Here is a 25,937-nt window from a genome sequence, read left to right on the forward strand (position 1 = left end):
CTTTTATGTTTTATTAATGACCTTTATCTTTGCCGTAATCTCGCTTTACATGTCTTTCATGCTTTTTTTCTGGTTGACGCATGTCATCTTTTTTCATTAAATTTTCTCTCGTCTTTACGTCTTCATATGATTCTAATACGAAGTCATCAGTTACGAGTTTTATTAACTTCTATTGAGAAAGTTTGTTTTAAATGTACGGGAGAATCAATCACGGTCGGTCTTGATTGAAATCGGTTTAGACAAATATAATCCAAAACAAAACTTTATAAATTTAAAAAACTGTCAAACTTTTTTTGTAATCATAAATAAAAAAGATTTTTTTAATAGTTATAAATTGAGATTATAATTATACATAGACATTTAATCATCGTTTAATAAGCATTTAACAGGCATCAAATATAGCTATTACAAACTATATAAATAAAATTCTTAGGATTATAGAATATTAAGTTTAGAATGCATAGTTTTCTGATAAAAGTTGGAGCAACTTAAACATACAATATAGAGAAATAATTTTGGTTTTAAATTCCATATTTTGTGTGACAAGAAGTAGAATTATAGGTTAAACTTTACAATATTATATAGCTATCATTCTCTCTATATCATATTTACGTCATAACTTCGATCTTCATTCACATTAAAACTTTGATTCAAGAACTTCCGTTATGTGTAATAATATGTTCTATTTTCTGCTCTCAGGTGTATATAAGCTTTCATAGTTTTCAAAACTTGTGAAAAAATTACTAGAAATTTATCGAATGCACTCGATATATATCATTTTTGTTTGATTTAATAAATATGTATGAATTTTCAAAACGGAATCGTAAAATATTGATAATAAAGTTTGAAATGACTTTTAAACCTAAAATAATCTCAAGCGTGAATAATCTATGTTATCGATTGCAAATTTTACTCGAATTAAATTACTGAAAGTTTTGCATTCTTCATTATATTAACTTTGAAATTTGAAAGCAGTTTATTCAATGTATACATTATGCACATAATTGTTAAATTGTATATCAACTATTAATTTACTTTCGCAAAAAAAGGTTACATGGAATTTTATTCTCATAACAGAATTACTTCCGCATAAAAGAATTTGAATGAATACTGCCAATTTAATTATTAAAATTCTTTAAGTTTTTAATTAATAACTGATGTTTTTCTGATATTTTAATGATAAAATGCAAAAAATAACTTATAATTTAACTGTTAGAATTTATCGTTAAAATCATAAATGCTATATTTGATTCGCATGTTTTATGCGAAGAAATATTTCATAAGGAATGATTAAAGAACATCTCACAATGATATATATTCATAGTACGAGAACGTGTCTTTACACGTGTATTTCCTTTCGTTTGAATAAAGCTTCTAATTATTTATGCGTGTCATATTGCATGCATAAAGCAATGGTTGCCACAAGCGGCATTCACGCATATGTAGAAATACACATGTGCCTGTGGCGAACCGTCTAGGACGTTGCTTCTTTAACTTCATTGTTTCGTTTAAATCTATTTGTTGAATGTATTTTTATTTCTAAGATATTCTGTAGGTAATCTAGCTACAGAATATGTATCAGAGATAAGTATCTATTGCTATTATCTTTGATATTTGTAAGTGAATTCTGATCTTGACTATTTTTTTTTCACTGTTGCATTTAATATTTAAGTAGGATTACGTAATTGACAGTCGAAACAAGTTTTTATTGCATTTGAATTATTAAATAAGTCTTCTTAAAATACGAAAGTACCGCTAATGATAACAGTCAATCTTATTATCATGTTTTCAAAATATTACGTTTTAATATATCGGTTTAATTATTTAATGTAACACATTATTTTGATTTATTTTTTTTTAAGACATAACAAAGAAATGTAATAATAATTTATTTTATTTTGAATTTTGTTTGAAATTTAATTCGAAAAATAGAGAAAAAAAGAATTTGGTACATCAAAATAAAGGACTTTGGAATTACAGTACAAACGATAGATTTTGATTACATCAAAGGATTCCTATTTGCGGTTACATGCTCACTTTCAATAAACAAAGCTAACGAGCAAGTCACCCGGTATCATACAAAACAGTACATTTTGCTCGCATTATTCTAAAAGGAACGTGTCACGTGCAGAAATTTCGTATTTCTACGAAACTAAGAAATTTCTTATGGATATTACTGAATCGTGTGGACTACAAAGACACATAATTGAATCCTTTTATCACAAAATACAAGACATGCATATAAAACGAGCATACATATTGCGTGTGAAAATTGCTCGCATATGAGAATATTACATTGCAAATTGCAAGTCATGATATCTTAGGCGACTCTAAAAATTCTTTTCGATACAAGTCAGCTACGAATATACGAGAGAATGTATTGTATTCTACCATTCTGGCAACACACAATGACGTGACCTTATCAAAGTGACACTTTCCCATTGTATGTTATGTGACCTCGATTTTATGGTACCCTCGGGACGCATTAAAACGCTCTGATGACATAAAGATCAGCAGCGGGCTTTCGCGATATTTATACAGGCTCCACACTATCATCTTAGTATCGGAGTTTTTTATAGAAATATTAGGATTTAAAATATTGGATATATTGCGAAGACGAAAGTCTGAACTTACCGAGATTTCGTCACCAGGCGAAAAGATAGTGTGGCTGCATCATTTTCGTGAAAAAAATTTAGCGAGTGAAAATGTACAGGTGGTATCAGGGTTCGCCTAAGCTTTTATCTTGTATCAGTGCATTTTAAACTAGCGTTGAATGAACGGACTCGCCAATATTCGCGAGTGCCCGATTGTGTCCTCGTCGCAATTTCCCTCATAAAAGGATCCTCGCCAAGTTCATTGAAAGAGGGGACCTTGATATCTGTCGCATAAAATGCAGTCGATTATTTTCTCTTTTTTTCTAACGTTATATCAGATATATAAGTGACCATATGAAAGGTACACAGAATAAATCTTATTAAACATTAAAATATAAGACTAGACATTTCGACGATATGTTTGACAAAAACAAAATTCTTAAAGAGTACTATGTAGTTTAAAAATTATGCTGTTTTTTGAATGACATAATTATAATAAATGATAGTAATTAAAGATTTCAATGGACAGAAGGATTGTTTGATGAAAATATGAATTACATACATATCATTGACAGATAAAAATATGCATAACTTTATGAGCTGGAAATATTTCATATGAGGCTTTGTGGCATCCCGAAACTATTTTATGATGTCACCTGCATGCAAGTTATATTTTTCTTTCAGAATTTGAAATTTGAAATAAAAGTGAAGAAAGAGGAGAAAAGACGGGCAAACGTGATTGCTCGATAAATTCCAGGTAAACATATGCAATATCATTTAATAGAGAGAATAAAATAAAAATATCAATAAACTTTTCTTTTCTATAACGTTAAATGAGAATTTTCTTTTCTCTAACATTAAATGTAATAAAAAAATGACATCTATATCATATTTTATTTCTGTTCCTGATATATAGCATATTTTAAAAGCGTTTATGCTCGAGTATTGGTTGATGAAAGTTGATATGTATATGGTTACATTTTCGTAAAACTGCAAAACTGGCTGTACATAAAAAAATCGCCTGTAAATATTTATTACAAATATATGCGGACAGTATATGATGTGCTATTTAAATATATGTCATGTATAATATATTATTCAATATTTAAAATGAAAACTTTCTTGCTATAGTTCCTTTAGAGAAAGAAAGATAAAAAGAAAATTAAAGTTACTACCTTATTAAAAATATATGCAGTATTTATTATGTTAGATTAATGTGAAAAGTTTATCGTAAAAAATTAAAACCAAAATATTAAATAAAATCGAAAATAGAATTATAATAATTTTTCCTAATTAAAAACGAGATTAATTCTTGTAGATAAAAAATGTACATTAAAAATATACCTGAATATATATTTTTAATGTACCTTTTTTATCTACAAGAATTAATCTCGTTTTTAAAAACTTAAATTAAAAATTTATATAAAACAAAATTAGATAGAAAGATTTTGCATCAAGAGAAATAACGCAGAGAAATTTTAAATTATAAAATTAAGATAGATTTATCTCTATAAGTGAATTTTCAGAAATAACCGCGAAATTATTTTTTTTTTGCTGCATATTTTGAACGATAGAAAGGCATTCGAAAGAGGATAAATGATTCGATTTTTGCTTCATAAAGTCCAGCCAGTCTCTCTATGCCACCCTCACGCCCTCACACCCTCACGTTTATCCAGATAAAAGCAGTCTTATACATACTGCGGTAGGACCGCACACGCGTCATAAAAGCGATATCGCCCGTAAAACACTTCTCACAGAAGTCTATGTACGTCTTGTACGTGTTACGTGCGCAAATCGACGTCTCCCAGTCGTCAAATACAAAGAGCCTAAGTTTATAGCCACTTATGATGAAACAGGGAGCTGCACCCTAAGCAAACATCGCGATATTACTAGAAACGTATCTGGAATTAAATGTCATGTTCCAGAAGATTAATCTGGAGTAAGAATTAGCTTATTTGAGATTTATTACGTTTTTTTCTCTTCTCTCTTTTCCCGATTTTTCTTCCTACACTTTCTCTAAACTCCAAGTTCTAAACTATCGAATTTTTAACTATTTTCATTAATTTTAATATTTTTTAACGAAAATATTTAAGAAGATCGTTATTTATATTTTTTGAATATTTAATATATTTAATATAGTACATCTGTGATATTGTGTTATGATTATGTTGTGATTTAGATAAAAACTTTTAATTTATTAATTTTCGAATAATTAATAATTGAAAAGAGGAAAATCTCTCTTCTTAACTAATTAATTGTAAGTTGCAATAGAACAATTATATTTTGCAATTATGGTTCCAAATGAATTTGAGAGAGAGAGAGAGAGAGAGAGAAATTTCATTATGCAATGCATAACTTAAAGTCATAATTAAATAATGTTACATATATGCAATAAATGATAGAGAGAATAAAATAAAAATAAATTTTTTTCTTTCTATACATTGAGAGTGTAATGGAAAAATGTTATCTATATGTTATCCGGTATACTAAATGTATTTTAATTGTTTGACAAAGTAGATGTTACATAGTTGCTGTAGATTACAGCAAAGGGAAATTAGTAACACATACTTAACATTTCTCCTTTTGCGCGAATACTGTTTAGGCGCTTTCAAAACCGTCAGAGCTTTGAGAGGAAGAAACACTCTAACTATTGCACAGATTGTAATATACTTTCGAAATAAAACCAAACGTACGAAATTCAAAGAGAGTTGTACGTTGTACCTTTCTCATTATATATTTCACATAAAATAGCAGAAAATATATTTACTTTGTTATAAATGAAAACCTGCGCGTCTATCTTCTCTTTATATGCGATATTTTTAATGAGATTAGATTATTGCACAATATTGATTGCAGGTATATTTTTTAAAAATAATTATTTTAATTTTCAAAGATTATAGATATTTATCTTCTTAAACTGATCTATTCAATATTTAATATTGATTAGTGTGATTTGAAGTTGCATTTATATTTTGATGTCTTTCTCTTTCTCTTCTCTCTCTCTCTCTCTCTCTCTCTCTCTCTCTCTCTCTCTCTGTCTGTAATACGTTTACATGAAAGAAATTAAAAAATAATATAGATGCAGTTATAACTGCATATACTTATTATGTGATATGTAAAAAATTAAAGCAGGATAAACTTTCTTAAATCTATTTTTAATACTTTCTTCTTGTAATTCTATCATGCAAACGTGAAATATATGAAGTAGAATTTGAATCTGATATATCCGGAGTCGTGGATTACAGAAGGATTTTGTCAACGCGATCCAGGGTTCTTAAGAAAAGCTGGATAACAGTATTAACGAGCTCGAGACAGTCGCGTGGACCCTTCACGAAGCTCGATGTTTTCCAACTAGAAGCACGTTTTCGAATTATAATTTTGGATTCGTTGCGACATGATGTTGATAAATGATGAAAGAAAAAAGACTTACACAAGGAAATTTGACACGGATTGGAGAAATTAGAAATGTCCACGTAATAGCCTTACGTGACAATGATTTATAGCGGAGGATATGTTTATATGTTTTCATTATTGTCACAGTAGAATGAGAAAAATATACTGGAATAAACAAACTGCATACTTCTCTTGCCAATTTCTAACTTTATCTCGTGGACAAAATACTTGGTGCATGTATATACGCCCGTCGTTAATGCATTACAGTTAAAAGTTTGAAGCGTGCCTTTTGCACGTATGATTTTTTTTTTGTTGAAGGAAAATAAATAAGTTTACGAAATTTTGTTTTTCTATACCGCATATGAGTCGCTACGATAAAGTGATAAAATCACAAACGAGAATTAAAGCAGAGCTTATCACGAAGTCGTAAAAACTTGTGTCAAATACATTCGTGGTTATTTTCATCGATTTCTGCTTTCGTTCCATTTGTAAATCAAAGCGTTAGAAAACGTTTTCGTTTTAGCGGAAAATCTCTTTGCAAAGTTTTAAAATTGATTGCAACGGTATCATAGTCAAAGAAATATTTGATTTGCTAATTGTAAGATTTTATATAAAAATAATAATTTATAATAATAATTATAATATAATTATAATTTTTTTGTTATTTCTGTTTTATGTTATATTTTTTAAATTTATGATTGCACATTTCTATATACATATTATATCTAACAAGCTTACAATTTTTAATATTTAAAAATCTTTTTACCAATTTGAAGTCGATATCTTTTTAGGACAAATAACCAAGAAAGTTGTGACTACAACTTTTTAGTTTTAACATTATGTATCTTTTAATTGAGTCTCAAATTAAAATTCTTTTAAAGTAAAGTTCAAAGTTGAAATTTACTGAATGAAATGAATATGACTTTGTTACTGATTTTAACCTTTTAGCAAGAAATTTTCTGTATAATAAATGACTTTAGAAATTATTAATGCTCAATATTTTTATTAATTCAATCACCAGCACTAGTTTACATCAATGTATATTAAAGGCTGTCAAAATTATGTAATTGCAAAAAGAAATATGGTAAAAATCGTGATACTAAAATATCCAATACTTTGTTAAAATTATATTATAAAATTATTATAGTATTTGGAACGTGACTTTTATGTGATAACATTATTTGTCGAAGTTGTATATTTCATGATCAGAAGTTTTATTTTTACATTTAAATAACTTTATAAATAGGAGTACAACCAAGTTTGCTATAAAATAAAATTTATTAAAGAATCTGTAATTAAAAATAGAGACCGCAAGTTATGAAATATTTTGCATATATATGAAAACTAAAAATTGCAGTGCAACATAAATTGCTTTTCAGTTTGCAAAAACATTTTGCGGAAGTCAAATATTATAGTACCAAAGAAATGCAAATTTATTCTTTTTTATTTTACTAGATTACATACACACCATTTTGCAAGCAACTTTAAAATCGATTTTACAAAAATATTATGTATTCTCTTGGTTGAGTTTGTGTAATTTTATAGTCTTCCTATGACTGTAAGTCTTATTGTTAGCAGTCACATATCTTAAAGTAATCTTTTATGAAAGAGAAAACTGTATATTCTTATATATTACGTATAAAATAAAAGCTTTGTATTTTCACATTACTTATTCTCACTATATTGTTATTTGCTATTCTTCATATTCGAGCTTTTTACTTATCTGCAGAGAAATATAAAAAGTTAATAGAAAAAAAATAAAATAAACGATATATAAATAAAAAAAAGATCGTTTATGTGTAAAATAAGATTAATTACAAACGCTTTTAAATAAAATAAGTAATAATATATAGAAAGACTAAAAGACATTTTTTTAATACTTCGAATATAAGGCTACATTTTTTCAAATTTTGTTATATTTTTCCATTATAACTCTCTTTAGAGGTTCTATAATTTCCGATAAAATTTGAAACAAAATTTTATTTATAATTTTATATATCATTATATAGTATATAAGAAATAATATATAAGAATATCATAAAGATACATAAGAATATTATATATTATATATATAAGAAAACACGTTTTTGAAAAAATAAAAGTATATATACTGTATATACTATATAATATATATTTAGTACTTTAGTTTTTCAAAAACGTTATATATATATATATATATATATATATATATACACATACATACATACATACATACATACAAAATTACATATCAGAATATATGTATATTAAGATAAAAAAATGTGACATATAAAATTATAAAGATTTCTATTGTGTACTTTTTCGTGAAGTGTAGATCGTCTAAAGCGAGTTTTAAACGATTTTATTCTCATATGTATATTTTAACATTTCCATATATTTTTCTTTTCCATTTGCACGACGCAGATTTGTAGAATGTAATCTTCTATACGGAGTACTTTCAACATGTACAGACTTGAAACTATTTCTTCTTCTTATGATAATCGAAAATTCTAGAAATATCTTGCAACAGTTCAGAAATAAGGTAAATATCTCTGCCAGAAAACTCTGAAAAGTCATAGTGAGATGTTTCGCTTTATTGAATGCGACAACGATACAATTCAGTGATGGATCGCTCTATAACGTGTTTCTCGAGCTTATGTGAAGCAATAGTATATCTCAACAAGATAACATGTATCTGTTTTGAAATTATTCAGATTTTTATTTTCAGTTTATTTTCAGAAATTATTAGTTTTTTATTTTCAGTTTAATTAAATCATTATCTTGACGATTAACATTAATTTAAGAGTTTCTTGATAAACGCCCGATTCCGATACAAAATGCAATATCTTATTTCAACATTTAAATAGCTCGTAAAAAATGCAAATGCAAGTAAGAAAGCAAAGCATAATATTTTTATGTTGTCTTTTTTACTGATAATTATTTATTTGTATTCATTATGTTATCTATTTTAGATTGTAATGAAAAAATGTTATCAGAAAATATATTTAAATAAATTAGGAAATGTGATGCAAACACCGATATAATATTCTATCGCATTTTTTACTTAAAGGTTAAAAAGATCTTGGGTTTTTACACGTGAAAGTGCGTCGAGATAAATGGAGATATGCAATTATCAAAATCACATTTCATCAAGCACTTGAAATTCGATACTATCCTATCGTCTGCGCGAAAATCGAATTCGCTTTGTAATACCCTGTGTAAAGTGCCCGCGCGAAAGGAAACGCGATATTCTGTTTCACGGCGTGGGCGTGGGAAGGCACTCGTATAGATTTTTTTTCGTCTGTTCTTGTAACAGAATAATCATTTTTTCCACTTATATTTACTTTTTCTATGTTTGAATAACATTTATTTAAAAATTATTTTAGTATCTAATATTTACGCTGATATTGAATTCATAAATATAAAAAATAGAGCATGCTATGCATTTTTCATAAGAAATATTGCGTTAACTCTCATGAGAAAGATAGAAAAAAAAGAGCAGTTTTTTCCTTTTTTTCTCTAAAGAAATAAATGTATTTGTAGTCAATTTGTGCGTTTATGTTCTTTATGTTTATTCTCGGATTTAATCATGTATATATTTACATACGATACAATCAACGAATATAGTTATTGTTAGCACTTATCTCAAAATTTTACATTAATCTCTTTTATTCCTTTTTATAATAAATATATTATAATAGATTTTTATGAAAAATACAAAGAGAAAAAGAATCATTTGAGCAACTTTAAAGCAACTTCAATTTTAGAGTTAAGCACAGTTCCTTAATGATGGTTACAGGTAGACATTAATCTTTAATTACTTTCGTCCGGTCAATTTAACCAACATCTATTGTTTTCTTTTGAATCTTTTGTTATAAAAATGTGTAAAAAGAGAAAACTAGTTTTCCTTGTATTTTTTTTTTTTGCATTTTAAAATTTTTCTTAAAATTATGAAGATTTTTTAAAAATTAAATTGCATGTAATTATACAAGTATATATATATATATATATATATATATATATATATATATATATATATATATATATATATATATTGTATATACGAAAAACAGAATATTCTATTTGACTTTAATCTTATACACTCGTTATATTTAATAACATACACTTATTATATTTATATGCAGAAAAGAAACATCGTGCAATCAAGATGATGTTATGCATATTCAAATAAATGTAAATGCAGATAAAGATAGATGTAAGTTCTGTCATGATTTTTCCAGCAAGAAAGTTTTCATTTTTCACACGCAGCAATACTTATATTGACGTTAACAAGCGATTTGAGAATTGTTCTTGTGATACTTTTTTAGATAGCATACAGGACGTAATCCGCGTTCCAGCAATTTTATTTTATTGCTAAATCCTACTTAGAAAACTTGTTTATAATTGTGCATTTAAATTGAACCTTTATGAATCAATTCCATTTTTTTAAGATAACATTATATAATATTTCTTGTTACACACTAAAGAGCTACCTTGAATAGAGCTATATTGATATTAATAAAATATTTGATATGATTTTGGCAAGGTTAACTTAATTAAAGATTTAAATCAATTACAAAATAAAAATTTAGAAATATTTATTATAAATTGATAATTATTTTTTTTTAAATAAAACAGAAAATATCAAACATATTTCTAATTTAAATTTAATCTATAAGATAAAAATTTTAAAACTATATCTAATACTTTATCTTTCTTTTTTCTTTTATAAATTTCCATGAAATAACTTTTCTAACACAATTCATCAAGCTGTCCAATATAGGATAATTGCTGGGGTGATTCCATACAGAAGAGACGGCCAATGAAAAAATTGAAGGGAATTATTTATTAGATACTTTTTGTATGTTTTTAGGATGAGAAGTCTAATTTGTTTTATTAATTATAAAAAGAAAAAATTACAATATACATTCAAATCAATTTTATGATTTTAATCATAAAGATTTTCAGTTGAGAGTGTTCAGTTATGGAGAAAAACTCTAGCCTCAGACTTACTCTAATTATCTTAATTACGTAATAATACATATTTTGTCGATTAATGTTTATGAAAATATCTTGCAAGATATATTTATTGTTAGTACATCTTGCATGTACATAAGTGAATGGAATAATTCGCAAAGTTTTAACAAGTGCATTTGTCTTTACCAAGTTAAGAAGCGCTTAAGTAGTTTTGGGGAAGTAAGCCACTTAAGCACACGTCTTAGCTTAATTAAGCAATGTATCAACGTATCGCAAACTGCAATCTGTCTTTATCTCATCAGTCTAATGTCATGTTCTCAATCCATCTCCGCGAGGGGTATTTCGACCGAATTGTCCTTAAATCATTGAACGATCGACTAAAGTTCGTCTCGCTTCTCTGCCTCCTTCTGTCCGCTTGTCACCGCGAATCGAAGTTAGCAAAGTCGCGGTCTCGATATAAGAGGAACAGAAATAAAGTACGATATAAAGTACGTTCTTGGTTTTTTTTTTTCTCGATTGCAGTCCGATGGTCTGGGTATCGCAGTATCGCGAAATGAGGATGACGGGTCACGACGTTGCGCAGGTCGTCGTTGCTGACGTTGGGAGCGATCAGCAGGTGGCGGATCAGGTGAATCGCGTGCCGGTGTGCCTGACACAGGCCGACACCGTCGCCAGTGTTACGTTCTTCCTGCTATTGGTGTTGCTCTTCTTCGTCGCCCCGTTCGTGATACTCGTAGTGCTATATTCGTTCATCGTGAATCATCTTATTCGCGACTCGTCCGGTAACATCAGCGACTCGTATCACAGCCGTGCCAGGAGGCAAGTGGTTTACATGCTACTGACCATAGTCATAAGTTTCTTCGTGTGTTTATCGCCCTACCGGCTCCTCATCTTCTACATCGTGATAGCGCCCGCCGAAGAGATAGCCGCGATCGATTATGACACGTTTTTCGGCCTGCTCAATTTCTGCAGGATTATGTTTTATTTAAATAGCGCCGGCAATCCGATACTGTACAATCTGATGAGCAGTAAATTCAGACGAGGCTTCCTGAAATTATGCGGTTTTGCGAGTGAGGGAGGCACGCATCTCAGCGCGAGGAGAATGGCGGTAAATCAGGAAGATCCAAATCAGGAAGAAAACTTTTTGTGAACTATATCAAGAAATACAATATGACTGTAATTTGCTGCCCAATGCGATGCAAAATAATATACGTATATTTCTATATGTAAAAGATCAATGAAAATGTCAGTTAATATCAAGCAAAATATTAGCATTGACATTTTCAAAGCTGGAAAACTTTATTCAATTTGATATATACTTATATATTAAAACGGAACATGGAAATATTGAAAAATTATGTTTACAATAAAACGATGAATGAAAGTATTAGAAATACTTATAAAAAGAAAAATATATAGAAGTATCAGAAAGTTATATTTATCGAAGAGGATTACATAAAATCATTGAAAAACTATACATATATCACAAATGGATATAAAAAAGTATCGGAAAATTATATTTGTAACAAAAGAGCACGAAAGCATTAAAAAATTAGAACTTTTATTCGTATTTGTAATAAATCACTGAAGAAGAAACTTAAGACTGAGTGAGAAAGGAAGAACCCCTTGTGCTAGATTGAATAGGACTAACGTGAGAAAAACTTTCGTCATTCTATGAGATATTAAACTTCGTAGATTTTTGCGAAAGTTACGCGACAATCGAACGAGTGATATGCGCGAATAAGTTTAAGAAGTTTCAAGTTTAAGTTTAATGATTTCATTATTTTCATCATTATTTCAGTATTGCTAACGACTAAGTGTACACGAATCTAATAATTAAAGATGTCACATGAGTATATTTTTAATGCGAAAATATACTTACATATGGAACTTTCTCTCATGATTATCCTCTCGTGAATATCAAATGACCTTATTTTTCTTCTTCCGCACAAGTTTGATTTTATTTTTAGGTATCATAAATTATTAATATTTATATATTACTAATATGTATATATATATATACATTTTTTTGCTTAAGAATATAGAAAAATTTTGATTAAAATACTTTTTTACAAGGTATCGTATTTTAGAGAGACTTAACGCTGCATGGTAACGCAACATTATGATAATTTGCTAAAAGCTTCGTTACACGCGACACGTGTGCGTGACAGTAATCGATTTCTGTCTCTTTTAACAAATTTTAGTCCAATATTGCTTATGGTAACCTACGAGATGGAAGAGAACGTCGATGGTACATACGTCCCTACTTGTACGACGCAAGCATCGATGACATGGATGACGGGCTTCATTCTAACAACGATCATGGTATTCTTCGTGATTCCGCTGCTGATCTTGATAGTGCTGTACACAGTGATCGCGAGACACCTGATGGTGAATCCGACAATAACTCGTGGACCGGCGAACAACCTGCTTAAGTATCGCAAACAGGTAGTCCTAATGTTGGGCACGGTGGTGCTGTGCTTTTTTCTGTGCCTGTTACCCTTTAGAGCGCTCACTCTCTGGATCATCATCGCACCACCCAAGATGATCGTCTCGCTCGGCATAGAAGGCTACTTCAGCCTTTTATACTTTTGTAGAGTAATGCTGTATTTAAACTCGGCGATTAATCCCATTTTGTATAATTTGATGTCGACCAAATTCAGGGAAGGTTTTCTCAAACTTTGTGGTCTGGGACCTACTAGGCGGAAAAAGAAGAAGACGTCGGAACGTACGGGTACCTATACGACCGGATCGACCAATTGCAGCAGCAATCAGTCGGATTTCTGGCGAAGACACAGCAGCAATAAGAGCTGCAACGTTAAGGTACCATGCAACGATCAAGCATCTACGGACAAACAGATTAAATTGCCTTTACTTACGGCCGTCGTGGCTGGAAGTATCGTTAAGAAGAAACAAGAAAGTTACGTTTGACTTTTTGTAGACCAGACTGATTTAAAATGCTTCATCTTATCGCTTTATCTTGCGACTTTTTTTTAACTTTTCGTTTTATATCATTTTATAAAATCAGAATTGAACTTTTTAGCATTGTTTTCAAAATCATATATTTTAATGAGTATTTATTAAGTACAGTCCGTTAAAGGATTAAATACGGATCGATAAATTGCGCAATAATGAACTGGATTTTCTCTCGTCCTTCGATACATGCTCCTTTTGTAATCTTATTACTCTGATATTTCCATGATTTTATATGTGTCACATTTTCTATGTAATCACATAAATAGTTTATTAAAATTAAATAATTAACGATAGATTATTCAAAGATTTTATAGCAATGGCTATAAAATAGTTGTTAACTAAATGTTCACTGAATGTTACTATGTCAGCGGTAGATTAGATGCGATTCACAAGTCCAAACGAAATTAGAGTACAATAATTGTATTAGATATTCGCTGTGACGACATCATGATATATGACTTAGTTTGTCGATTTTATACGTAATGTATGTTGTAAATATATATGATATAGACGCTTATGATATAAATTACATAACACGGTAAGTAGAAATGGTTCTTCCAAGAATTAAGAACTATAGGAAAAGTAAAGAGTGTAATCTTTTGTTCCTAAATATTTTAATCGTGATACATTTAATTTAAACATTTAATTGAATAAATGTGTAGGGAAAAGAAAACTAAATATAGCAGGCCTAGGAAAAATGCGCTATTATATAAATAACAAATTTATTTTAATGATTTTTTTTTCATTTTACTTCGCTTTTTAACATTAATTAGCATTGTTTTGTTGTATTTTGGAAATAAAAATTTGCTATTTTATCAATGGAATCAGTAATAAAATTCAGCGACAGAAGCAAGATATTATTAAGTATCGCAAAATGTTATTTAGACGCAAAATTGAAAAGAAATTCGTAAACTTTGTACATAAGTCAGAATTAAATTGCATTTTATCTTGATGCACTTTGTTATCGAACGTAGTAAATATTGGCAGGTATTTTCTATGATGCAGGCATCTGAGAAGAAGTACTTTTTAATGAGGACGTAGATAATTTAAATATTTTTAATGAAGATGTAGATAATTTAAATATAAAGTACGATTTGACAAACTATTTACTAAATAGTATCGCAAAGTAGCGCAAAATCTACATGAAATATTCCTGAAAACTATAAGTAAAGTTTCTATGCAATTGTTGTAGAAATGCTCATATAAAAAATTCTAGGAATTTTTAGTATTAGCTACATTTTGTTTTCTAACGAAATAAAAGCAAAGTTTGACTTAAATACATATTTAGATACAGTGTTTTCACTGTTAAGCTAATGATAATTTAATTCAATGAACGCACAGTCGACTCGAGAAAAATTGCAATGTTGTTAACTGTGCTATTTTTAGTGCCATTCTTTATCATTAGCAAGTATTCTTTAATAAAAATGATTAACGCATAAATTTTTATCATCAGTTAATTTTTTATTATTATTTATTATAATTATTAAAGATATTTATAAAGAGAGAGAGAGAGAGAGAGAGAGAGAGAGAGAGAGAGAGAGAGAGAAAGAGAAAAAAAAGAATATACCTTATAAAAATTATTGATATCTATAAAAGAAACTTATTATATTATTATTGTTACATCATTTGATATTAATTTAATCAATTCTTTAATATTAAAGAAAATTTGTTAATATTACAAAAATTTTATAAATATACTGTACTTTACTTTTTTTTATAGGAAACAATAAAATATTAATAAAATTAATTAATACTTAATATACAGATTTTTATACGTACTATGTATAAAAATCCTGTAATAACGGAAACAGAGGTATCCATGAGAAATAAAAAGGTAAAAGTTACGTCCAATATTAAATATAATAGAAGATATTGATATCCCCATTATATGTTAAAATGTTGTCGCTCTGCTATAATCTATAATGTGCGCATTGGATAGAGGCTATGATTCAATTAAGCAGCAACACACATTTGTGAATATTACTATTTGGATCTAAAGATATATTGAAATCTAAATTAATCACGTATTCATACAATTTATGCTCATCCTCTGCAATTTGTGCTCATTATCTCTGCTAAGTACAACCATGTATTATCGCTCTTAGAAACTAAATTCAACAAAAATCCTGTATAAATCGGAAATCTGCCATTTTTTCTCAATTATAAATTTATATCCTCTAGAGAATATAAATTTATATATATATATATAAATTTAAAATTTTTTTAAATTCAATTGTAGAATATGATATATCGCAAATAATTTGTTATATCTGTTTTAATGTTAAATATATCGATAATTAAGACTTAATAAAATATTTATAAAAAGAAATTTGCTTCGAAGTTACTACAAATTTGATTTGCAGTTTAATCTATTTAATTTCTGATATCAATAAACGTGGAATCCATGCCCTTGGCAAATGTTCTCGTGCAAGCGGAACCACTTACTAATTCATCTTCAGAAATTTATGAGAAACTAAGAGAGAGAGAGAGAGAGAGAGAGAGAGAGAGAGAGAGAGAGAGAGAGAGAAAGAGAGAGAGAGTGTGTGTGTGTATTTCTGTGGAATTCTAATATACTGAATATACCAAAAATTATAACGTTAATATTTCTGGAAATAAATGTTATATTATAAATAATGCACGCAGATGCGTGTCTGTTAACAATTCTCTCGTAATTCAAATAGAGAGTTTGATTAAATTAATTTTTATTTAGATAAATCACGTAGAATATTATCTTGACGCGTTATCAATATTAACGCAGACTCAATAAATATTCATTTTGCTTTAGCCGCATACTAATGTATATGTAATAAGATATTCTAGTAGAGTTGATTTAAAACTATTTTAAAACTAATTTGATTTAAAACTATTTTAAAAATGAATAAAGTGTTAAACTTTATAAATGTTGTATTAATAATGTTAACTTTATACGTTTCAGCAATTTATAGAATAGGATCTTTAGAAAGTTGTTATAGCAAAGATATAAAGATTTTGATGTATTTTATTGAAATAGTTAATTAATATATGAACAACTTATTTATTTTAATAACGATAAAATGTTTCTATTGAAAATATTATTACACGTATGTTATATTAATTTGAGAGTGTTGGTATCATATCTATCATGTTCTTATTAAAGTATTGTTCTCAAAATAAATATAAGAGAAAAGCTCATTACACATTAGAATATAATATTGAAAGCATTACGTTAGCATTTTTTAAAACATGTGCGTAATAATTAATTGAATGAAGAAAGAAAAAAATTTCGAGAGAATTGTAACAAAATAAGTACGATTAATTTCTGTCAAATAAAAATATGAACAATATATTATAAGATCGTAAGTTGCTGTTTATATAATTTTGGTTCCTGTTTATTCCTGTTTATTTATAGTTATTAAAACAACTATTGCGATTTATTGTTACGTTATTTATTAAAACATAGTAATAGCTCGTAAATGGAAGGAGATAATGTATTTTGTAATTTATTTAGGAGAATGTATGTTTTTTTTGTAAATATCTTGTATAATACAATGTTTTATTAACAATATAAGATATTTCTTTATCTACAATAGATCTTCGTTTTATGAGAAGCGCAATCCATAATTATGACTAGAATATTAAAAATTAAGTAATATTCAAAAGCAGGTAACCTCTATACTTAAAAAAGAGACTCCAGAAGTTTTATAATTCCATCTATTCGTCTTCATTCGTCACATATCACGTTTTACAAAAATAATATCATTCGCCAAGTTATCTACCTGTTCCACAAAACTATAAACGTAATATCCCCGCTGTTCCATCATATCGATTAGATACTTTTGTCCCTTCGGGTTGTGTATGTATTCCACAGATAAGGCCTAAAACGTACACGTACATACATTTTATATATATGTTGCTCAATGTGCCGCGAAAATGATTATATTTCGTTTGTAGAAACGGAAGGAATATAAAGGTGCGTTGAGTAAATCCAGTTGCGTAAACAGAAATTTCTGTAGAAATTTCTGAATAGATCGCACCAAGTATACGTGCCTTTATATCCACCTCGTTAAACGGGATTGTTTCTAGTACGTCGATCTCATTGCCTTCGACGTCGAGACTGAAATAATCGATTGTCTTGACTCCCAATGCAGCGATGTAAAGTATCAATGGCAGGCACTGCACGCGGATGTGCTCGCCTGTGTAAGCCACGTCGAGCGTATTCGCGGATACATTTTCCGTTGTGTTTTCGGGTTCGTGCATACGCCCCACGTTCCTTGCCATGAGAAAAGACGCCTGTAATTTCAAGAAACTCGTCACACTTTCCCGTCGAAAGCTGAGTAATATCTTGAAGCTCGAGTAACGTCCTTGGAGTTCGAGTAACATCTTTAATATATATTATACTAATAATAAGAAAATCGGCGAAGCTTGCGTTTTGTAACTGATAGCGTTGTCTCAAAGTCATCGTTAATGACAAGCCATTCATCATTTCTTACCACTATAGGGCTCTTAATAACGCTGAGACACGTCGGCGAGAGATAAGCTTTTCTGTTCTTTTGGAGCATCTTTGTAAAATTAATAGGATCCGCTTCTATCAGAAGACCCGACCATTCCTTAAATCGCTCTAGAAACAATGTGTTACTCCGTGTTTCCCCATCGTACGCACCGCACTCTATGAAAAATCCTTTTTTCTGTAGAGAATAATAAACGAAATTTGGTATCTATTAATGCAAAGAAATTTTCTCGATCGGTCTTAAATATCGTACATTAGTTTCTTATTCTTGCAAAATCGTTTTTTTTTTCATTTTCCATAAAATTATCGTAATTGTTTTACTACCTTATCATCAAAAATTTCACGTATCACAGAGGATTGTCCCATTGATGGATCTTTGACATCCGGTTCTTGAAGAATGTACGATTCATTCGAATTATAATTCCATATTATCCAATTCTGCCGAATATTAGTCAATAAATTGTGATAAGTTTCCGGATTCAGTGCGGATACATTTTTGTTGTTGTACCATTTCTCACCTAAATAATAGGCAATTAATTAGCTCATTGATTATTGTTAGAAGTTTATTATTTTTCAGATTAATTAGAAGAAATATGAAACGTGCGAGACGTACATAATATGTGCCAATATTATTTTTATAATATGTCTGATATATTATATCACATTACTATCTAAAATAAGAAAATATGTTTACTTAATATTACTGAATTAATATAATAAAATTAGTATTAGTATTAGAGTTAAAATCATCTATTCAAAAATACGAATAAAAAAAAGATTTTATATAAAAATTTATATAAAACATATTTCCTCTGATTTAGAAAAAATAATTAAAATCTTGGCGTAAATTAGTTATTGTTCTTTACTAAACAAAACTTTATCTAAATAGAGTATATATTTTTAGGGAAAATAAATACTTCACGGAAGAACAAAAACATAGTGAATTACATAACGTTTTATAATATATAGTGAATAATTTCTTAGAGGGTTCTAAAAAATGTATTCAGTGATTTTTTATTTAATGAATAAACAAAAATAGATAAACCAAAATACTTATACTTTATTTAATACTTTATGTTAATATGTATATATAAATTAAAATGATATGTATATATCTTTTCATTTAACTTATTATTAGTAAAACTTAATCAATATCAAGGTTGGAAATTATTATTTGCTTTCATAATAATAGATGTAGCTTCATCATTTCATATTTCAAATATCTTATTAATTTATAATATTATCACATGAGATTGTTATTTGCATAATACAAACAAGTGCAGAATATCAAATCGTACGTTCGCTTATCACATAGTACAAATATTATATATTCACGTAGGTCACATTTCGCTCATTATACTCAAGAATGTTCGATCTAATAAATATTTATCTGTCGTAGGCAAATGGTTATCTGGCTGTACTATCAGCCTTGGTAGTTTCTGCGCTCTCAAGTTTTGTTAAATGTTTTTATGGGGACGGGGCTTCGCCCCGTCCCGCTATGCACTCTATTCCCCTATGCTTAGATGGGAATCTAAGCGTTCTTTTCCAAAATGTACTTTTTAGTACGTACACGCCAGATAGCATTTGCCTAGTCAAAAGCTATTTTCCTAAAATAACCACTTGCCTACGACATATCGATAAAGTATTAGCAATACGATGACAAATTTTTCAGTGTTTAATTTCAATTCTACATTTATTTGATTGTTTCTCCATCAATAAGGATCATTTCAGATAAAAAAATCTTTTTTAAGCATTATTATCGTATTATACATATGAACTGTATTCGCTAAAGCAATGAAAAAAACGAGACTCATTCTTTTTGTTTCACGTCATCTGTTAATAAATTCCAAATAATTTATTAGAACCACTTACCGGCAGAAAAATTATACCAAGTCCGTAGCACTGTAATAGCGACAAGAAGAAGATTATTACTTCTGTCACGGGGCTCATAGGGAAAAAAAGGAAACACATTTGCAGAAAGTTTCTCACCAGTTTGGTAAAGATCTTCGGGTACATCGTCCAGATATGTATCGCGTTCCGTAATGTTTGCCTCGTGAATAGTCGGATGTCTCGTAAAAAGTAGAATAATAATGACACACGAAGTCAACGCAATCAGAAAGGCCCATTTTCGACGCCAGCAGTAGTTGGGGACTCGTGTGTGCATACGTTGATAGTCATATGCTATACCAATGTTGGCTGGCATCATACTAACATGAGCAAAAGCCGAATAGCTTCTTCCACATGAGTCATGAGCGAGCGAAATGCAAGGAATTGGCAGGAAGGCTCATTGCGATTGGTGCATACGCGTTTATCGTCAACATTTAAATATTGTTTGCCATGTTGATCTTTCAAAATGATAATTAACGCTAATTATGATTACATACATTGTTGTACGAGACTAACTTTCATGTTAATGGTCATATGAGTATAATTACTCTAAAATGATATGTGTAAGGTAAGCTAGGGCGAATAAAACAACCGAGCAAATATAAAAATTAAAGGAGATGTTTATTTGATAAATTTATTTTATAATTGTAGCAAAAATTTGACATATAATTTTAGTTCACTCAATCACTGTCAAAAATAACTTTATATATATATATATTTCTTTTATATTTATTACCTCATGTAATATCTAAATTTAAACTGATCAAAACAGATCGTTATTTGTTCCATTTTAAGCTAATAAATAATACAGAGAAATATTTTGGAAAATCTCAGTTTGTATTTGTAATATAGGTACAATATAATGCTGAATATTTAAAATATATAAGTAAAAACAAAAAAGGCTCTAATATATTGAATATAAAAAGTCGGAAGAAAGTAGGGTAGCTAATAAGAACCAAACACAGTAAATAAATACACTTTTCTTGTGTATAAAAAATCCTTTTTTATAATAAAATAATAATTATTGTTATTAAAGAGGATTTTTTAAATACAATATAATAGGTACATTTATTTACTACGTTTGGCTCTTATTAACCTTTTTCCCTCCCGACTTCTTAAAATAAAAATAAATGTTTATATTAAATTATCAAAAATATTTGTAATAAATATTTAGTTTCTCCGATAAAATTTTAGTATATTTTATCTACTTAAATAGTACTATAATCAACCTTTACAGAAATCAGATTAGATTGAAAAACATGTTTTGTTACTTACAATTTCGTCTTCTGTATTGTTACATGTTCTATTGAATGTACAACAATACGTATGATAATTACCAATTATGAACATTACGAGAACTCGATTTTTTCAGTAGAAATTAAATTTGCCTTTTTTATCTAGTAAAATTGACCTTCGCAGGAATTGAAAGGAATGGAAAATGGAACACAAATGTATAGACTTTCAATTGTGTCAAACGACCGGAAAAACGTAATACGGCACGCGAGAAATATACATCACAATGCGATAACATATATATATAGATATTTCGACGAAACAATTTTTATATGGACATAGATAGAAAAGAACTCTGATAGAGAAATTTTTTTCAATACGCTACAGCTCTAAAATATTCTGCTTTTTTGGAGAAATCTTAATTTGCATTTCTAATGTGCAATACTAAAAAATATATTAATAATCACATTAATAATAAATTTATATATCCGATACTGTTAATGTTTCTGATTAATGACTCATTAAAATTTTATATTAAATAAGCATGACAATAAAGATAGAACAAAGCTAAAGATAAAAAAATCTGATAAAAAAAATCCATAATAAGACAAAAATAAATAAATAAAATAATAAATTGAAAAAAAATAAATCGATCAAAGATTTATGTATACATATTCACAGACATATAAATAAGAATTATTTAACTATAAGAATTAATTAATTATATATGAACTATTTATATATGTATAATCAGAAAACACTTACTTTGTAACTTATATAATAATTTTTGTTTAGATTTCAACAAAGTACAGTAGCTATGTATTTTGATTTATTCTGTTTTTTGTCACTATCACTTTCACACATTATACACTGAGCAACAAAATTGTTGCAACAGAAATTTATAGCAAAAAATTTCACATAATCATAACTCCACGAAAAATTGTCGTATATGAAAATTTTTTTTATTTTATAACTTAAAGCCTCTACTTTAAAAAGTATTTGTCAGATTTTGAATTTTTCCTTCCCCCTTACCGCCATCTTCTCAAAAGTAAGGACGTATTTTGTCTCCGGTAATTTGTACAATTTGATACACTTTACGGAGTAGAATGAATTTTTTTCACAAATGTCATAATAATCATTGTAAAATTTGGACTTTTCCTTGCAAATTAAAAAAAAATTGAGATCGGTACGATTTTTTTTTCGCGGAGTTATGACGTATCAAAGTTACCTATACATTTTGGTTACTGCCAGCATTAGCGATACACACGGGGAGATTGCTGGGCGGATTTTGCGCATCACGTGTATGTGTGTATGCTGTGCATGCGTGCGTGCGTGTGTATTGAAAAGAAATGTTTGTATTTAATTTTAAAATTGCGTATTTCTACCTCGTCTTTGGATGAAGACGTTTCTGAAGACGTTCATGCATTTTGATGACGTCTTCTAATTGTTTGAGCACTGATTCGTCTGTGCGAGAGAACTTTAATTGCAATTTGTCGGGCAATTCTTGATGGATTTCGCATTGCCTCGTTGACGATGAGACGATCTTCTCTAACTGACGTTACTTGTCTTCGACCTTGTCCTTTCCTCCGACGAAAATTACATGTTTCTTGATAACGAGCCCAAACTCGAGATATGGAGGATCGATGGACATCCATTCTCCTTGCAACAAGACTTTGGCTCAATCTTTCTTCCAAAAGAGCAATGATTTGTGCACATTGAATTTTATTTAAACGAGGCATTGTTACGACTTTATCGTATTGCTTTCTGAATGAAACTGATATAAGTTTACACAGAGTTTACCAGTTAGTTGTACATTTTCTTATATGACTTAGAGAAACGTTGTAGTATGTATCGATTCATATTATTTTCAGTTATCATTTACATACATCATGTACAAGACAAGAACTACGTAAAAAAAGGTAAAGAAAGCAATCATTTGAATTGGACTGTGAGACAGTGGGACAATGTGTTGTTCATTGATGAATCACGGTTTTGTATCTACAGTTTTGATAGAAGAGTCCGTGTTTGGCGTCGAAATAGACATCGTTTGAACAAAATTGCGTCAAGCCTGTTCGGGCATTTGCTGGTAGTTCCATCATAATATAAAATGGAATATCCATGCATGGACGCACGAATCTTACCACCTCCTGGAATGACAGCAGAACGTTATGTGGAGAAAATTTTGCATCTTCGCGTTATTCCGATGCATCAAATGGAGCGCAATTTTATCCTAATGCATAACAACGCTCATCCACATACTTCTAGGATTTCCCGTAACTTTCTCGATGAAAACGACATCGAGGTACTACATCCCGCAATAAGCTCGGATTTGAATCCCATCGAACATGTGTGGGACATGATGGGCAGATGTTGCGAGATTTGGAGAGACCGGATCTTCAACATCTCCAAGCAGCACTACAGCAGATATGGCACGAAATTCCTCAGGCTGCAGCCTGATCAGATCCAGCATCAATATGCACAATGAACGTCTTCAAGAAGTCATCCAAAGACGAGGCGGAAATACGCACTTTTAAAGTTAAATGCAAACATTTCTTTGCAATACGCACGCACGCACGCACAGCATACACACATACACGTGATGCGCAAAATCCGTTTAGCAATTTCCCCATGTGTATCGTTATTGGCTGGCGGTAATCAAAATGTATAGGGGGGTAACTTTGATACGTCATAACTCCGCGAAAAAAAATCGTACCGATCTCCATTTGTTTTTTAATTTTCAAGGAAAAGTGCAAATTTTACAATAATTATTATGATATTTGTAAAAAAAATTTATTCCACTCCATGTAGTGCGTCAAACTATGCAAATTTTCGGAGACTAAATACGTCCTTACTTTTGAGAAGATGGCGGTAAAAGGGAAGGAAAAAGTCAAAGTCTGACAAATGTTTTTTAAAGTAGAGGCTTTAAACTACAAAATAAAAAAAAGATTTTTCAAATACGACAATTTTTTGTGGAGTTATGATTATTTAAAATTATGTGAAATTTTGTGGTATAAATTTTTGACACGATAATTTTGTTGTCCAGTGTATTTCCCGCAGATAAATATATAATGCATAAGCTTTTGACCTTTATATAAGATTTTCTCAAGTTATTTTAAGCAAATTACTATTACTGATTCTATTGAAAAGTAATTAAGACGACAATTTTTAGTGTATTTTTAAAATCTTTTATTTTATTTGTCTTGTCAAAATAATTATTAAATCGTCAATCATTATTTACTTACAATTAGATGGATATCGTCAAATCAAGTCTTTTACGGTTGATTTGGCAAGTAGAGTTCGTTAAAGAAATTAAATGGCAAAGCGACAAAACGCTCACGTAATTCGCGAGGAATTCGTATTAGCATGACATGTCAATAACGCAATCTCACACAACATATGCACGCATACGATGACCCGAAGTTACAGTGCGAACGCATCATGGTTTCGTCACTTGTGAGAATAAATTTAGCACGAGCATTTTGTGAGCACGTTGAATGATTCGTGTCACGGTTCGCGAAGTAACAAAATGGTTGAAATGGTGTCTGTTCCAATAATGACACTTTCGGACATTTCCGGAATAAAAAATACAAATGAAGCACAATGAAAAACACACACCGAGAGATCACCGCTTACTGTCACATCCCGACTACGAATATCATCGAGTACCGATCCCGAGTTCATAGATACTCTTTGGGAGACGTGCGTGGCTATGTGTATGAGTATCTACAAGGTGTCCAAGAATAAACGAGTTTAAATCTAAATGTTCGAATCGCCTGACAGCTGATCACACGACACGCGTTCAGTCAGACCGGGCTTGTAGTGCAATTTTTTACATATCACAGAATAAATCTTAAATTAAAGTTTGATCTTATTATGCCTGTAGATTTTTATTTCATAAAAATATATGTTAATGTTAATGCAATTGAAAAAGAGAGAAAAGCAATTAAGATATATGAATAAACCATAATTATATTATCTTTTTTCACGTTTTTGCAGTAATTTTCTCGTTTACTTTATAAACATTACAAGTTTCAGAAAGGTAAGAACGAAGAACAAGAAACAATGTCTCGATCGACATTCGATTGATACCTAGTCCAGCATCTGCATCAGAGGCAAGTATTAATAACAAATTCTTCAAGGAATCTAAAATCAAATTTTCTTTGGAGAAAAAAAATGTTGAGAGAGATAATTATTTATCATCACTTCCAAGTTTCTAACCATTAGTGTCTAAAGTTTTTAAGCAAGGATGAACGAGTCATAAATATTTTTACAAGCTCCCATGTCTGTTAGAACTTGTTCTCTAACTTAAACATGTTTATTACATTTTGCAATCAGACTTTGACACTTTTTTAATTTTATATTAAATTGTACATTTCATTAAATAATAAAAATTAAAAATTTTTAGCTTTAAA

General features: G+C 29.3%; 2 protein-coding genes across 17 annotated transcripts in view; one reads left to right on the forward strand and one right to left on the reverse strand.

Annotated features, from left to right (window-relative positions):
• The window catches only part of Ethr (ecdysis triggering hormone receptor), a 44,456-nt gene extending 29,589 nt beyond the window's left edge, over positions 1 to 14,867 (forward strand). For 11 of the 12 annotated variants that reach the window (XM_072904312.1, XM_072904330.1, XM_072904339.1 and 8 more), the window contains one exon: positions 13,148 to 14,867. In XM_072904312.1, coding sequence (XP_072760413.1) covers positions 13,148 to 13,874 — 727 coding nt within the window. In that variant the 3' untranslated portion in view covers positions 13,875 to 14,867. Of the gene's footprint in view, positions 1 to 11,465 lie in introns of all 12 variants that reach the window. The other variant, XM_072904382.1, reaches the window with a different exon arrangement.
• A 2,599-nt stretch (positions 14,868 to 17,466) lies between these two features.
• Positions 17,467 to 25,183, reverse strand: LOC140672342 (uncharacterized). Of its 5 annotated transcripts, none has more exons than XM_072904441.1 (7): positions 24,768 to 25,182; positions 20,395 to 20,601; positions 20,278 to 20,307; positions 18,730 to 18,923; positions 18,389 to 18,583; positions 17,946 to 18,188; positions 17,469 to 17,773 (listed from the first exon to the last, which is right to left on the reverse strand). In XM_072904441.1, exons 2-7 carry the CDS (start codon positions 20,567 to 20,569, stop codon positions 17,627 to 17,629), a joined length of 984 nt encoding a protein of 327 aa, XP_072760542.1. In that variant the 5' UTR covers positions 20,570 to 20,601; positions 24,768 to 25,182; the 3' UTR covers positions 17,469 to 17,626. The 5 variants fall into 5 exon arrangements, with proteins under 5 accessions (XP_072760534.1, XP_072760542.1, XP_072760524.1 ...); XM_072904423.1 differs by having other exon boundaries at positions 20,395 to 20,612; XM_072904403.1 differs by having other exon boundaries at positions 20,395 to 20,750.
• Positions 25,184 to 25,937: the final 754 nt, after the last annotated feature.

The sequence above is a fragment of the Anoplolepis gracilipes genome, chromosome 1 (assembly GCF_047496725.1).
Source record: "Anoplolepis gracilipes chromosome 1, ASM4749672v1, whole genome shotgun sequence".
In the NCBI taxonomy this organism is placed as follows: domain Eukaryota; kingdom Metazoa; phylum Arthropoda; class Insecta; order Hymenoptera; family Formicidae; genus Anoplolepis; species Anoplolepis gracilipes.

Bases quoted from the DNA above. Each gene is read 5' to 3' on its own strand.
- LOC140672342 (XM_072904423.1), bottom strand. From the start codon at position 20,611: ATGATGCCAGCCAACATTGGTATAGCATATGACTATCAACGTATGCAC. The intron at 20,308-20,394 runs GTGAGAAACTTT...TCGCTATTACAG, and splicing joins CGAAGATCTTTACCAAACTG to TGCTACGGACTTGGTATAAT. The intron at 17,774-17,945 runs GCACGTATACTT...TGTACGTTTTAG, and splicing joins TTAACGAGGTGGATATAAAG to GCCTTATCTGTGGAATACAT.